Here is a 13,798-nt window from a genome sequence, read left to right as displayed (position 1 = left end):
AATGCCAAATTAAGCTCTTTTGATTTTCTTTTCCATTTTATGAGATTCCTCAAGTCCTTTCATCCTGCTTATCCTGCTAAGACACTTATGGCTGATGCTAAGTTGCCCTACTCCCACAGCATTCCTTCCAGCCAAATCAGAGCTGTCAGTCCAATTGTATCTATCAAGCCAATAGTAGATGGTTACATCAAGACCAGTTCTCAACACATCTTGATGTAGCAGACAAATATTCCAAGAAAGAGGGCCTCAGGAATGAAGAGAGAGTTCACTTATGAAATATTGCCAAGCCTGTAAGTGAGGTCTAAAACAAGTTTTAACTATCCATGGACTGTAGCTGAATGAACTCTGTACAAAACAAGAAATATGCCCTACAAGTCACTAATGAAAGAGTCAGAGGGACTACGAGCAAAGAAAGAATCACAATGGAGATGAAACAAATACCATGTACCAGTATCCTGGGCTGTATTTCTAAGTCAGTCATTTGGGGTGCTGTCAGCAGTGTGAATTAACCCATGGCTATTTTCCTAGTAGAACAGTGAGAAGAGTCATTTAACGCTAGAAGTGTCTTCTGGCATTAAACTTTTGAATGTTTACCAATACACTAAGAGCAATGGATGGAAAGTGCTCAGCATGCCACATCTAGACACATCTAGAACTCAGGCTGCCTATGCTGTAGTCAGATTTGTCCGTCCAGTGTTTGAAGCCCAGAAAAGCCAACCATATCCTGGGCTGCATCAAAAGCAATGTGACCACTGAGTAAAGGGAGGTGATTCATCTCTCCACTTGTGAGATTCCACCTGGAGTACTGCATCCAGTTCTGGGGGCCTCCTGCACATGAAATACCTGGAGGTGTTGAAATGGGTCCAGAGGAGGACCACAAAAATGATCAGAGTGAAGGAACACTCCTACAAGAACAGCTGAGAGAGTTGGGTGGGGTTGTTCAGCTGGGACAAAAGAAGGCTCCAGGGAGAACTTATTGCAGCCTTTCAATGAAGGGGACTTACTGAAAGACAGAGAATTTTTACCAAGGCCTGCAGTGACAGAAGAAGGGGCAGCAGTTTTAAGCTGAAAGAGTGTGAGGTTGTATTGGATAGAAGGAAGGCATTTTTTCAAATGAGAGTGATGAGACACTGGCACAGGTTGCCCAGAGAATTTGTGGTTGCCCCATCCCTGGAATGTTCAAGGCCAGGTTGGATGGGGCTTTCAGCAAGCTGGTCTCATGGAAGGTGTCCCTGCCTTTCGCAGAGAGGTTGGAACTATATTTTAGGCTCTCTTCCATCCCAACCTATTCTATGATTCTATAGTTTTATAATTCTATGAAGGAACTCCAAGGCTTTCTGATTAAATATTGAAGTTCCCTGAACTCCTTTTAAGCAGCTATCAGTAAATTCAGAGAAAGCATACTAACAGAATATAGTCCCCTCCTCTTAAAATGAAGGTGAACTTCCCCACAAAGCTCCTTAAAAGAACTGCCCAGTTACATGAAATTGCCCCAGGAAAAGAACAAATCTTAGAGGACAGCTTTTACCAATGGTATGGGAAGTTTTAATAATTTAAGCCAGAAAGTACTGACTCCAGCAATACTCTGATAATTTTTATGTCAAATATAATAGGCTGCCCCAGAATCTCATTTTTGGACAATCTCTTGCTTGATGCAGTTTTAGTCCATCAACTCCTATGTGTTTAAGCAACACCTCTAAGTAAGCTCTTAATGCAAAGCCTTCTACATCCTTGTCTTGGAAGCAGTCTCCTATTTTATAGTAGTTCACCACAGCTGTCATCATATTACATTAGTATCTGCATGGCAGAAATCTGCCATGTCTGGAATCCCCCTGGTCTCTCAGCAGAGGCTTAGCTGCAGCCATACAGCCTTTGGCCATCTCAGAGTGTGAGTTAAGTTTGCTTATCTCTGCTGGCAGGAAAAGAAGTGCATCTGTATATTAAGTGGAGCCTAGCCATAAACTGCTCAAATTCCTGGTGCTATCTTCCTTTTTCCCATGTAATACTGCTGTCTTCCCTTGAAATGGTATTTTCATTTGTATTGTTTCAGCAGAATTGACTACTGCTATCCTAAAATCACTCAAATCTTGCTTTTGAAGTTTAGGATTTTTTTAGGGGAAGGGGGTGTAATTTGTTTGCTTTTAAATTTAGTAGCATGCATGGGTTCTTCAACTGTTTAAGCACAGCAGCTTTTGTATTCTTAGCTACCTCCAACATGTACAAGCAGTGATCATACAGAAGCCATTAGCTTACATACCTGTTACTAATAATATATATAAAAAAATAAATCCTAGTCTTCAGAGGCTGACTATGCCAATTTTAGAAGGTTTACAATTTTATAACCTCTAAGTACTGGAGGGAAGAGATGGGTATGTTCTAGCTGATTTTGCAATACAACCCAAAAAATTGCCATGTTTAAAGACAGTCCCGAGTAGTGGTTTAGTGTTCTATCTGTGCTGGTCAATGGGTTTTTTTGGACTGCTTTTATCTGATACTCAAAGTGAAATGTCAAGAAAATCACTTTTAATTTATACCCTGCAAATAAGTGTTCCAAAGAAGGGCAATACAAAATCTCAAAAAGCCCTTTAAATAATATCCTACTATGATATCTGATCAGTTGAAAGAAATAACTTATAAAAGGCTAAATCTCATGTGTACACTTTAAAACAGATTTTTTTGTACATGTTTGACAAGAATACCTTTGCAACACAAGGCCTCTCTACAGGCTCCCATACAGAGGAAGGAATAATACAATGTTTTGAAGTAGTTGATGTCTACTAAATTGCCAAAGTGATTTCTTCTTGGTTTGCCTTGTTAATTTATGTTTTTAATGTCAGGCTGATGAACTACTTAATTATGTGGTTTTGTAAATACTTACATGAATGAGTTGACATTTGACATATTGCAAACATGCTGAATGGTACATCCCAATACGTTAAAAAAAACTCTAGTAAATTGTAACAAAGGAGAGTGAGAGATTTAGAGACCAATCTGACTTCCCCTGCATGAGTTCTATAACATGAAGCAACATTTAGAAGAAGCCAGAATAAATTCTTTGAAGGATAAAGAAAAAGTGAAAGTGATAGATTACTAAGAAAAGTGCTCTAGTGCAGAAATCCTGTGAGAATGTCGAACAGTCTCTAAACTAATGGAAGCTGCATTGTTCCAAACATTAAAAAAAGCTGTCAAAATGCCAGAGAACTTTTTGGGAGAAGGAATTATCCTCCACTGGCTCTGTAACAGAGGAATTAAATGACCTCATTAAGAAGTCTTTTGTATCTAGGACACTGGAAAAGAAATCCCACTGTTTGTTCATATAAGGTAGAAAGACCTTCCACAGACTAAAGCATAACTTCATACAAGCCTTGTGAATTACTCAAAGTGCTGAAAACTCCTGAGAAGAACCAGATATTTGCAGCTGCTGCCAGTGTGCCATAGCATACCTTTCCACTGCAGTACTTGGCACTACAGTCGTAGCTCATTTAAAATTAATTTAGTTTTCATTAATAATAATCCTGGGTACATTTAGACCATAGGCCACTACTTTGCATTTGAATCCTGTGAGATCATGATGTGCTAACAAAGAAACATACCATAGTTTGGAAAGCAAATGCTCAGCACAATACAAGCAAATATGCACAGCATATAGGGCCTCTGCCTTCAGTGCAGCAGGTTATGTTTAGGTAACTTAAAAAGTCTCTCTCTGGTCACTCACACACCTGTATTTGTTCCATACAATGGATGCCAGTAGATGGCTTTGCTCCTCAGAGACTCATCTGCAGAGAAGCTAGATTTAAACACAAGCACGTTTGCCCTGAGAGAGGGTCTTGCAGCACACCTGGGATCAGGAATCCGACTCCAGCTCTGGCAGCAGCCAGCCTTACTAAAGGTATCTCAGCAGCACAAGCAAAACTGACTTTGGTCACATCAAATATGGGATGAGAACAGGAAGGGGTGGTTAAGAGCCCTTCTCCTCCTAGCATGGTTAAAGGAGACATCAGAAGTACCAAGTGCCCCTCATAAGAAAGCAGCTCCAACTGCATTTGCAGAGTTGGAGCTAATGGCATAGGCTGCTTCCTTTGACACCTCTGAATACCCCCTCCAGCTTCCAGGCGAGGTGAAAGGATCAGCGTGGCCTTGCAGAGCTTGAGTGAAAGCACAAGAAGCAGTCAGCTGGTAGCAGCCTCTGCCTCAGACAACTCCTTTGCCTGGCCTATGCCTAGAACCAGCCCCATAGTGGTCTTGCAGCTCTGTGGAGGTTCCAAAAGCCAAAGAGAAAAGAAGTATTTAAACATTCAAAGACTATGCAGAAAGCATAGTGGTAGTGGCTATTTTTGGATGTATATTTTCTCCCTTCTTTTGTTGCTTCTAAATATCTGCCATACACTTTATCTATCCCAACCCTCCCACTGTTGTTATCACCAGTATAGCTAAACAACAATATGAAAGCCAAGACAAAATTGCTACAGAAATAAACTTCGGCACACCCTTTCCACTCTGTTCCCCCTCCTGGTCGGAGAGACACTGCTTTGTTGGTGTGCTTAATAGCATAGGTTGCAAAAGGTTTCACAATATTATTGGAAACATGCAAATTACCACCAACTATGCTTTCTGAACATAAGAGATAAAAAGTAAGTGAAATTATCTCACAACCAATAGCTGTGCTTGTGGCTTTTTGTTTGCTTTTTTGTGGTTGGGTTTGGGTTTTTTTTAATGGAAGTGTGAAAAGTGCTTGGCTGTGCATTTCTTTTGCACTGGTGACTGCAAACATTTTAATACAACCAAGAACTTTGGTACAATTAGATGGCCAGGTGCTAGGGATTAAAGCTTCTCCAGCCTCTCCCAGTGCTCAGTGTTATCTTCAGCTTTCCACTCCTGAATTAGATATTAAACATACTAAGGCTGGTGAGAGAAACACTCGTGGATGCTTTCACTTATCTATAGCACTACAAAGCACCCAACACTGATTTGTTTTCTGATGCCACTTGGCCAATACCTCCTGCAGGTCCATGGTATTATTACAATCCAGATGCCATGGAAACCAGACCCAATTCCATGGAATACAAGAACCTTTTCTACAATGACCCAGCACTTACTCGCCATGTTAATCAAACAACTGTTCCATATCACAATATGGTCAACATTGAGTGACCTGAAAAAAGAGAAAAACTACAGTCCTAAAAGTAAAACAGTTTATATTCCAAGACCACACCTCAGAAAAATATTTTTTTTTAAAAAACGCAAACCTTCCAGAGCATGTTCCCCACTGGGTCAGATGGCTTCCCCCTGCCCCAACCGAACAGTATGCACATATGTATACGTACCCATACATGAAATATCTCAGAATTGCTAAAGACATTAGGGAACACTTAATACATTTTTACTCATCTTCGCTTATCAGCCCAGAACTTTGAGAACTTAAACTACAAGCTGTCTCAAATGAGGTAGCCCTGTTCAAGTATTGTGAAAAGATCTGTTCCTGGATTCTTCAAGCCTAAGGAAGCGTTGGCTTTTACAAAGACCAAGGAGGAGGAAAAAAAGGAAGAAAAATTGCATCAGTTCTGCTGAAATTTTTTGCAATTAGTTTAGTAACTGGACCACAATGACCAGCCCTTTCTTGCTTGCAGTTGCAGTCAAAGGCAGAATTAAAGAAGTTTTGAAATGCAGTTTGCTGTTCTGATTTAGTAAAGTTTTCCAGAACCTGGTGACAGCTTGCTCTCATGAACTGAAGGATCCCCAGCTGTATCCTCAATCACAAATAAATACTGCACAGCAGCTTTGAGCAGTATTTCAAATGCAGGAGTTGCATAGATGATTCAGAGTAGTGAGTGAGGAATGTAAATTCCATTTTGACAACTTTTGGTCTACTAAACCCTCTATTACTCCACAAGACATGTCAGGGTCTGCCTTGAACAGGGGTTCTTTACCAGCTAATAGACCATGTTTATTGGTGTTAGGTTTAATAATGTCTTAAGTGCTTATATGTTAATAGGCTTGCTGGACAAGTCATGTGGGACTGATTCTCTCTTCCAGCTTACATTGGAGTCAAGCAAAAGCTGTGGAAACTCAGGACTGCTTTTCTTCTGGCAGACTTACGCATTAACTTTGCTAGAAGCTGCCTCTGAAAAAAACTGTGATACTTTCATGGATTACTTTAAAGAAGAAGCTGGCTAACAAATTCATGAAACATTTGGCAATTACTTCTAAAGCACAGTGGAAAGCTGGATAGTACTTGGATGGAGATGAAAGTGGAAAAATGAGCAAACTATTCCATCTTTAAGAAACCACAAAAGGTGGTAAAAAAGCAACCAACCTTCTGGCATAGGAAATCCCAGCCTATTCGGAATAATGTAAGACTGTAGAGGGAGACAGTCAGTAAAGCTCTTCAGCAGAATAGCTTCCTAAGCAATTTATGAAATACCTTTTTTTATATACCTCCTTGCCCCAAAGGTGGCAAAAATTCTGCCTAATTATTGGATCAAACAAAACTGCTTGCAGATTCCAGCTGATTATGGGAATGCTTTAATGCAACCTTCCAGAAGGACACTTCTAAACTATGACTATCTGAAAAAAAAAAAAAAAAACAACCCACAACAAAAAACCCAAACCCAGCAGAACTTGTTCTATTCTCCTGGCAAAATACCAGTACAGGCAACAACATTTCTTGAAATATGTTTGCAGCTGTCTGACTTGTGTGTTCCTTCACATTTTTCTTCATCCTTTGTTCACTAATGTTGCTAATCATTGGATAACCAGTACTTGGTGCACTTATGCTTAAAATAATTTCAGAGCTGCTGTTAAGGATGCAGCTATATAAAAAGATAGAAGCTTGCAAAAAAAAAAAAAAATCCCCTGTTTTCAAATAACTGATACAATTTAAGGGAGTTGTATCATAAATATTTATAGCAACACAATGTCTGAGTTCATCCGGAAGGCAGAAATCAGTTAGAGAGATATTTTTATTTAAAATACCAACCAACAGTACAGGACATTACATCATCCTGTCTAGTTTGCACACTATTTTAAGTGAAAGACCACATTCCACTCTCTCAGATCACAAACCCAAAGGCACTCCTATTTTAGCTAGAACATAAGAACAAGGAGTTTTCTACTGAAGCAAAAGTTTTCCAAAGTCTCTACATCCCTAGGGCAAGACTATTTCTCCAAGAAGGAAGCACAGCAACATCTCTTTCTGGAAATTATTCTGAACATCAGGATAAGATTTAAGAAAGGACATTTCATCACATTGAAAATGGGCAGAACCCTTCAAGAGGAGCTGAATGAGAAAAGAAAGGAGAGAAGAGAAGAGAAGAGAAGAGAAGAGAAGAGAAGAGAAGAGAAGAGAAGAGAAGAGAAGAGAAGAGAAGAGAAGAGAAGAGAAGAGAAGAGAAGAGAAGAGAAGAGAAGAGAAGAGAAGAGAAGCGAAGAGAAGCGAAGAGAAGCGAAGAGAAGAGAAGAGAAGTTTCAATAAGTCTACTAGAGGTGAAGAGGTGATCTGGATGCCCAGTTAGTTATTTGCCACAGAAGCAGACCTTTGGGTCTAACAAAAACAAAGCTTGTGAGTTTTGCTAAATATTTCAAAAAGAGAACTGCTCAAGTTACAAGACATTAAGACATACATATTCCTACTCCCGGATCTTCCGATTCGTTAAGCAACCACTGAGGGCAATTGATATTAAGTAATTAATTTTGTAACTGAAATGTTGCAAGTGTACTGACATGCTTCCTGAAGTTAAAAGAACCAGAGACAAGAAATCTGACCAAAGCAGATATGACATTGTTTTGTGGTAAATCACTAATTTGTTTGCTCAAAATGTATCACCTATTTGTAAATTGCAACTATTTTTGCAAGCATGTATCTTTTTTTACAGAGGGGCATCTCTAACAACTACTCTGGAGCAGATTATTTTGCTTAATAATTATTTTCCTTCCAGGTGCAGCAAGTACTAACTATCATCCTTGTGCAAAAGTCCCAGATAAAATGTTGTCACATGCAGCTGTCTAGGAAAAAAGTTTTCAAGAGTATCACAGCCATATAAACAGAAAATCTCAAATCCAGATTTTACAAAGGAAGTCAGGATAGTATGGTGACACACGCAGAAAATGTAATTCTACAGTCCACACAATAAAACTTAAAAATAAATAACTAATTATAATGTATGTAATCTTTGTTTTAAAAGAGGAAAAATCTGTAAGTAGTAGTAAACCAGTGTCAAATGTAAAAGAAAATCACACAAATAAAAAGAAAAGCAGGGAGCTATTTCTATAAACTCTATGCAAAGATACAAGGCAAAGCTACTGGTATTTAGTAGGAACATCTTCAGGACTTGTGGACTGCAACATGAAATGTTGGTTAACTAAGCAAAAACCTCAAAATTAGAATGTCATTTTCCTGAAAACCTTGCCGTTAACTGAAGGCTATTCATCCTCTCAGCTGTGGATTACACAGCTGTTATTAACAACCCCTGAAAATGAAACAAAATATTTTCATTTTACCTCTAACACAGCTTGTAATTTTCTTTCACTATTGCTAAAGTGTCTGAGACCACAGGATAGTCCTCAGTTGTACTTAATATCACTGAAATGTACAGTTTGAAGAGCCAGAGCCACTTAAACTGAAAACACTAGTAGAGTTTTGAAAGTCTTGACTCTTTCAATTAAAATTTAATACCCTTCTAGAAGTGATTTGTTTCAACAGAAGAGAGATGCTGATGTTGTATGGCTTAGAGTGTTATTACTGCCAAGCCCTACACCTTACTAGACCACATCAAATTCGACACTGACCAACAGTGGCATTCCCAACATTTACATTGCCCCCTTCACAGCTGCTTTTAACATGCCTCTCCTGTACTTTCATACAGAGCTATGCTACTGCTGTTTGCTTACCATGTCTGCCCCAGCATGGGAATGGGTCAGAAATTAGTTAAAACTAGATTAAACTAAAATTTAGATTAAACTAAAATTAGGCCATTTCCACCAGCTTATAGTGCTCCTCCACCCAGAAAGTAAAAAAGCATAACTCCTCTTTGGAGTCATTGGAAATCAGTGGGAAGATTCTGATATAAGAGGAATGAGAGGGGAAAAGAGGTCAATGCACTGGAGCTGTAGGGAGCACCCTCTGAACCCAGCACCATTTTATGCTGCAAACTTTATTAAGGGAGGAATGAAGGAAAAAATAGAAAATCACTATGATAAAACTTTAAAATGGCACTGACCACTGTTACCCAGACACTGGATCAAGCATTTGTAAACTCTCCCTATCCAGCTTTCCTCAGAGTTGCTCTAGATTCACACTGTGATGATAACAGCAATTTTTTTGAAATACCAGTCTAGTATTTGTCAGACACCTGCCCCCCACTCTTCCTTCCCCATCTTAAACAACAATAACACTTACCCGCTTCTGGATCTGGAGGAATCCTCCACATATACAAATTGAAGTCATCAGAGCCCGAAAGGATGTACTGTTAAGAATAAAAGTAAAAGCAGTTTAAGACGAAGTATCACCTGAATTATGCTATTTTACTATTGATCTACTTCCTCCAAACCAAAAATGAGAAAAAAAGGCTAATTTGCATCATTCTTTGCACCTCACTGATCAATTTACATATAAATGGGGATGAAGCACAAAAACGCTGCATGCATAAACAGACCAAAATTGGAAAGCATACTTCACATATCTAATACCTACTGCCCAAAGTGTATGTTTGTTTTGCTAAATAAAGCTATGAATTTTGGTTGGCTTTAATATAAGCATATCTAGATCTGGATCACACACTCTGGTTTTCAGCCTGCAACTCTGGTCTTTTTTTGATATCAAAGAATTTCCTATTTTTTTTCTCATCTCCTGAACTACCAAGGAAAACTCCATCAAACATGTATCTAAGAAATGAGCTGCCATGTCCATTACTCATCAAGCCAGACATGTCTACCAAGACCATCAAAAGTCAGTCATTGAAAATAATCTTGAACATGAAACAAGAAACAAAGCTAAACATTCACTGTCAGCAAGTCTCAAGTGGTTTAAGGCCCCCCCTGCTCCCACCCATTTATCACACTATTCGTTTTTTTCCTGGTCATAGTTACTCTGAAGAGATGGAAGGCTGCCCTTTTGCAGCAGTGCACAAATGATAAACAATCTCTTTATTGTGCAGAACTTGAGGCAATACGCAATCAAAAGTAGCTTAATATACTGCAAGCAGGCACTGGAATGACAGGTGACATTTGATGTGGCAAAAAGCTTATGCCTCTCAGTTCCAAGAGACCACAAACTGTGCCTTGCCTCCAAATCCTTATTCTCCAATAAATGACAGGGAGTACAGTTTATTTATCTCCCAAACTAGAGATTAAATGACACATAGTGGAACCAATGGCAGATTCCAATTCCAGTTATACTGGTGTAGGCAATGTAAATCTCTATCCCTCCACTAATGTTAGGCTGCAGTTTAATCAACACAGTCAAGAAGCTATGTTTTTCATTTCATCATTACTATTAGGTTAGGGGAAAGGGAGAACAAGAAATAGACCCCGTTTGTCCCTTTTCTAAACTTTGATGAGAGACAAATTATGTTTTACTTGACTCAAATATAACTGGTTTCTGCCTTTTATTCTCCAGGGGAACATAAAGTGATTAGGCAAAGTAGCACCAAGGAGGGAGGAAACAACATAATAACATGGAATAACATAGGACTGAGAAGCAAATAAACAAAAAATACACACTGTCACAGAAAAACTGGCTATCAATTTGCATATATTTTGTTTGCAATGCTAATTACATTAGTGCAGTGTTTGGATGTTTCCTGTCACAAAAATGCTATAACGAACCACCAAAATCCCTTCTCTGGTTTCCTGCTATCATAATTCAACCATTCTTTTTCCCACATTTTTAAGAACGCAGGATGTGAGTAAGCACTTATGAATGCAATTCTGTTCCTTTTCTGACAGGTAAGAAGTACTGATCAAACAAAAGCTCCTTTAAAAGCTTGTGCACACTAGTTCAGAATCACTCATAAACCCATACTTTCCAAGCCAGAAAGTTATTTCTACAAGCCAACATGTTCAAGCACTTAGGCAATTTACCTTCCAAACCGACCTGACAGTGCCAGGAATATGTGCTTCCCCTTTCATTTGACTGCTCATAAACGTTAGCCCACAGCAGGCTGAGCTGCTGTGCCAAAACTCCAAGGATTAGGGCTCATATAGGAAACATCCCAGCAATTAAAAAGAAAGCACCTCTAATACGTTTTGTTAAATGCTCCGTGGAAAAAAGTCTCATTTATATAGAGATGTTGCCAATTGTCACTATTTATTACCAAATTATGCTGTTGAAGCAGCAACTAGTTTGCCAAGGACACATGACTAAAAACAGACTTCTAACTAGAACACCTAGAAAACTCAGTATCTTGAATTTATGACCATGCCTTCTTGCCCCCTCCTCTCCCCCCCATCATAAAGTAACAATGACAGGGCCCCAAAGTGACAGATTTCAGAGGCACTGAATGAGTCACATAGGACAGAAAAAACATACTATGTACATGCCAGGAATGGCATGTCTGTGAGACCCTTCAAACCTGCTTCCAAAATGATTTGCAGAGAACACTCTGTGTATCCTGTAAGACTCAATGGTCAACTGGGTAAGAAATCACAAGTGTCACTGCCCATGGAGCAATATACTACCTGCAAAGACCATTGACCCCAGTGTACTCTGTCTTGCTTTGGAGATAGCAAAATTTAGAGTGCACTTGCAATGATGTGTAGTAACAGCAACTTAATGCACTGTCAAGAGTGTAAACTTGAGGAGGTCAAGACAAGTGATCATTCCCCTCATGTGGCATTTTTGAAGCCACACCTGTGGTTCTGTGTCTGGCTTGGGTCCCCCAGCACAAGAGTGACACTAACAAATTGGACAGAGAGTGGACAAGAGGGCTGCTGCAGCTGAAGGCCCATGACCTGCAGGGAAAACCTAAGGGAACTGGTTTTGTTTAGCCAGAAGAAAGGGAAGGGACAGAGTGGACCTAAAACAGTTTCCCACTAATCAAAGGAATACTGAGCAGTCAGGGACAGACTCTTCTCAGAGGCATGCAGCAGATACCCAGGAAGCAACAGTCACAAGTCACAGCAAGGGCAATTCCAGCTGAGCACAAAGGAACAGCAAGTTCAGGAGCATAATGAACACCGCAACTCAGGCCCAGAAAGGTGGTGCAATCTCCACTCTTGCAAATCCAAAATTTACCTGAACAATTCCCTAAGCAATCGGATCTGATTTTGAAGATGCTCTGCGCTGAGAAGCAGCTAAAGTCAGGTGATCTCCAGAACTCTCTTCTGACTGATTTTTTTCAAAGATTGCCAAAATAAGAAGGGAAATAATTGTCTTGGTGGATTAGGTTTGGGCTTTGGGTTACAGAGGGGAGGGGAATGAGGATGGAAGAAGTGAACAGTGCCTGGGAAATGCCCACCTGAAACCTTTACACTCCATCAGACACCATAACTTCACGAAAGTACTAATGACAAGACAGGCCACAGCAACAGGATCTGCAGTTCAGCACATGGACTTGCATAAATTAAAGTGATCTCAATGTGTGAAATTAAAGGAAGAAATGGACCAAGTATCTTAAAATGGTTTACAGAATCATAGAATGGCTGAGGCTGGAAGGCACCTTTGGAGGTCATCTGGTCCAATCCACCTGCTCAAGCAGGGCCACCTAGGAGCTGACTTCACAGGACTATGTCCAGATGGCTCTGGAGTGTCTCCAATGAAAGAAATATTCAATCCAATCCTACCTACTTGAAAGGACCATGAAGTCCTTCACTTCATTTTCAAGCCTAATGACATTTGCACTGATCAAACATGCTTGCTAAAGTATTCTGGAGTGAATTAAAAGAAAACAAGTAGCAATGAATTAAACATCTGCAATGCAATTATGTCCAGCCACAGAACAAGCTCAGCTCAGGATCTGAGCTGAAAAAGTACTTATGGCTTTAATCTTGACACAAGACAGCCATTAGTAAATGCCAAAAGCATTAACTGATAAAAGTCATGTACACAAATTTGATGTTGTAAGCAGTGTGCCGTGAGTAGTGAACTTTTTATATAAAATTAAATTCTATTTTGATGGCTAGGTCTGCCAATAATTACCAGAAAATTATCATATTCCACAAAACATCCAAGTATTTTCTATCTCTGCCATTACTCTGCCACCACTGTAGCAGCCAGCATTGTTTTCTGCTCTCTTTCCCTGTAAGGATACCTTTGTGCTACAAGCTTTCCTCCTGTTCTCACAACATAGAATTGAATTCCCAAATGCATTCCTTTTGCCTTTTTCTGTAAGACTAGGTGATATGGATCTGACAAGAAGAAAGCAGACTTTCTGGTCAAGATTGCCAGAAGAACAACCTCGTGACTGCAGCCATTGCAAGAACAATGTGGCACACCAAGCTTTAAGGGCAGACACCCAAGCTGCCAAAGTCAGAAACATGCCTGATGTCACTTGCATGATATTTGGAAACAATCCTCAATTCCAATCAGTACTCTCTGCACAAGACAATCAGAACCTAAGGCCTCTAGAGAGCACAGCTGGACTGATGTTACTAGGACATTTACAGGACCATTTGTGAAAAATTTTCTTTGATATAGTCATTATTAATACAACAATAAGCCAACAGTTCCCTGCACTACTTCACAGTTGTAGAATAAGGACTATGAAAACTAAAAAATAAGTCCCTACTACTAGAAGAGTCAAAGAAATAATTACTATTAAGTTCACCAAACTCTAGTTAATAAGGCTCAAATCCTGAGAGAACA

At 39.5% G+C, this 13,798-nt stretch overlaps 1 protein-coding gene across 2 annotated transcripts in view; it reads right to left on the bottom strand.

Moving 5' to 3' along the window:
- The window catches only part of DCAF5 (DDB1 and CUL4 associated factor 5), a 68,572-nt gene that overhangs the window by 10,212 nt on the left and 44,562 nt on the right, over positions 1-13,798 (bottom strand). For both annotated transcript variants that reach the window (XM_066321355.1, XM_066321356.1), the window contains exon 7: positions 9,395-9,461. In XM_066321355.1, coding sequence (XP_066177452.1) covers positions 9,395-9,461 — 67 coding nt within the window. The remainder of the gene's footprint in view (positions 1-9,394; positions 9,462-13,798) is intronic.

Source organism: Sylvia atricapilla, chromosome 6 (genome assembly GCF_009819655.1).
Source record: "Sylvia atricapilla isolate bSylAtr1 chromosome 6, bSylAtr1.pri, whole genome shotgun sequence".
Classification (NCBI taxonomy): Eukaryota; Metazoa; Chordata; class Aves; order Passeriformes; family Sylviidae; genus Sylvia; species Sylvia atricapilla.
The sequence above is the reverse complement of the archived record's forward strand: the minus strand, read 5'-3'. Positions and strand labels throughout refer to the sequence as shown.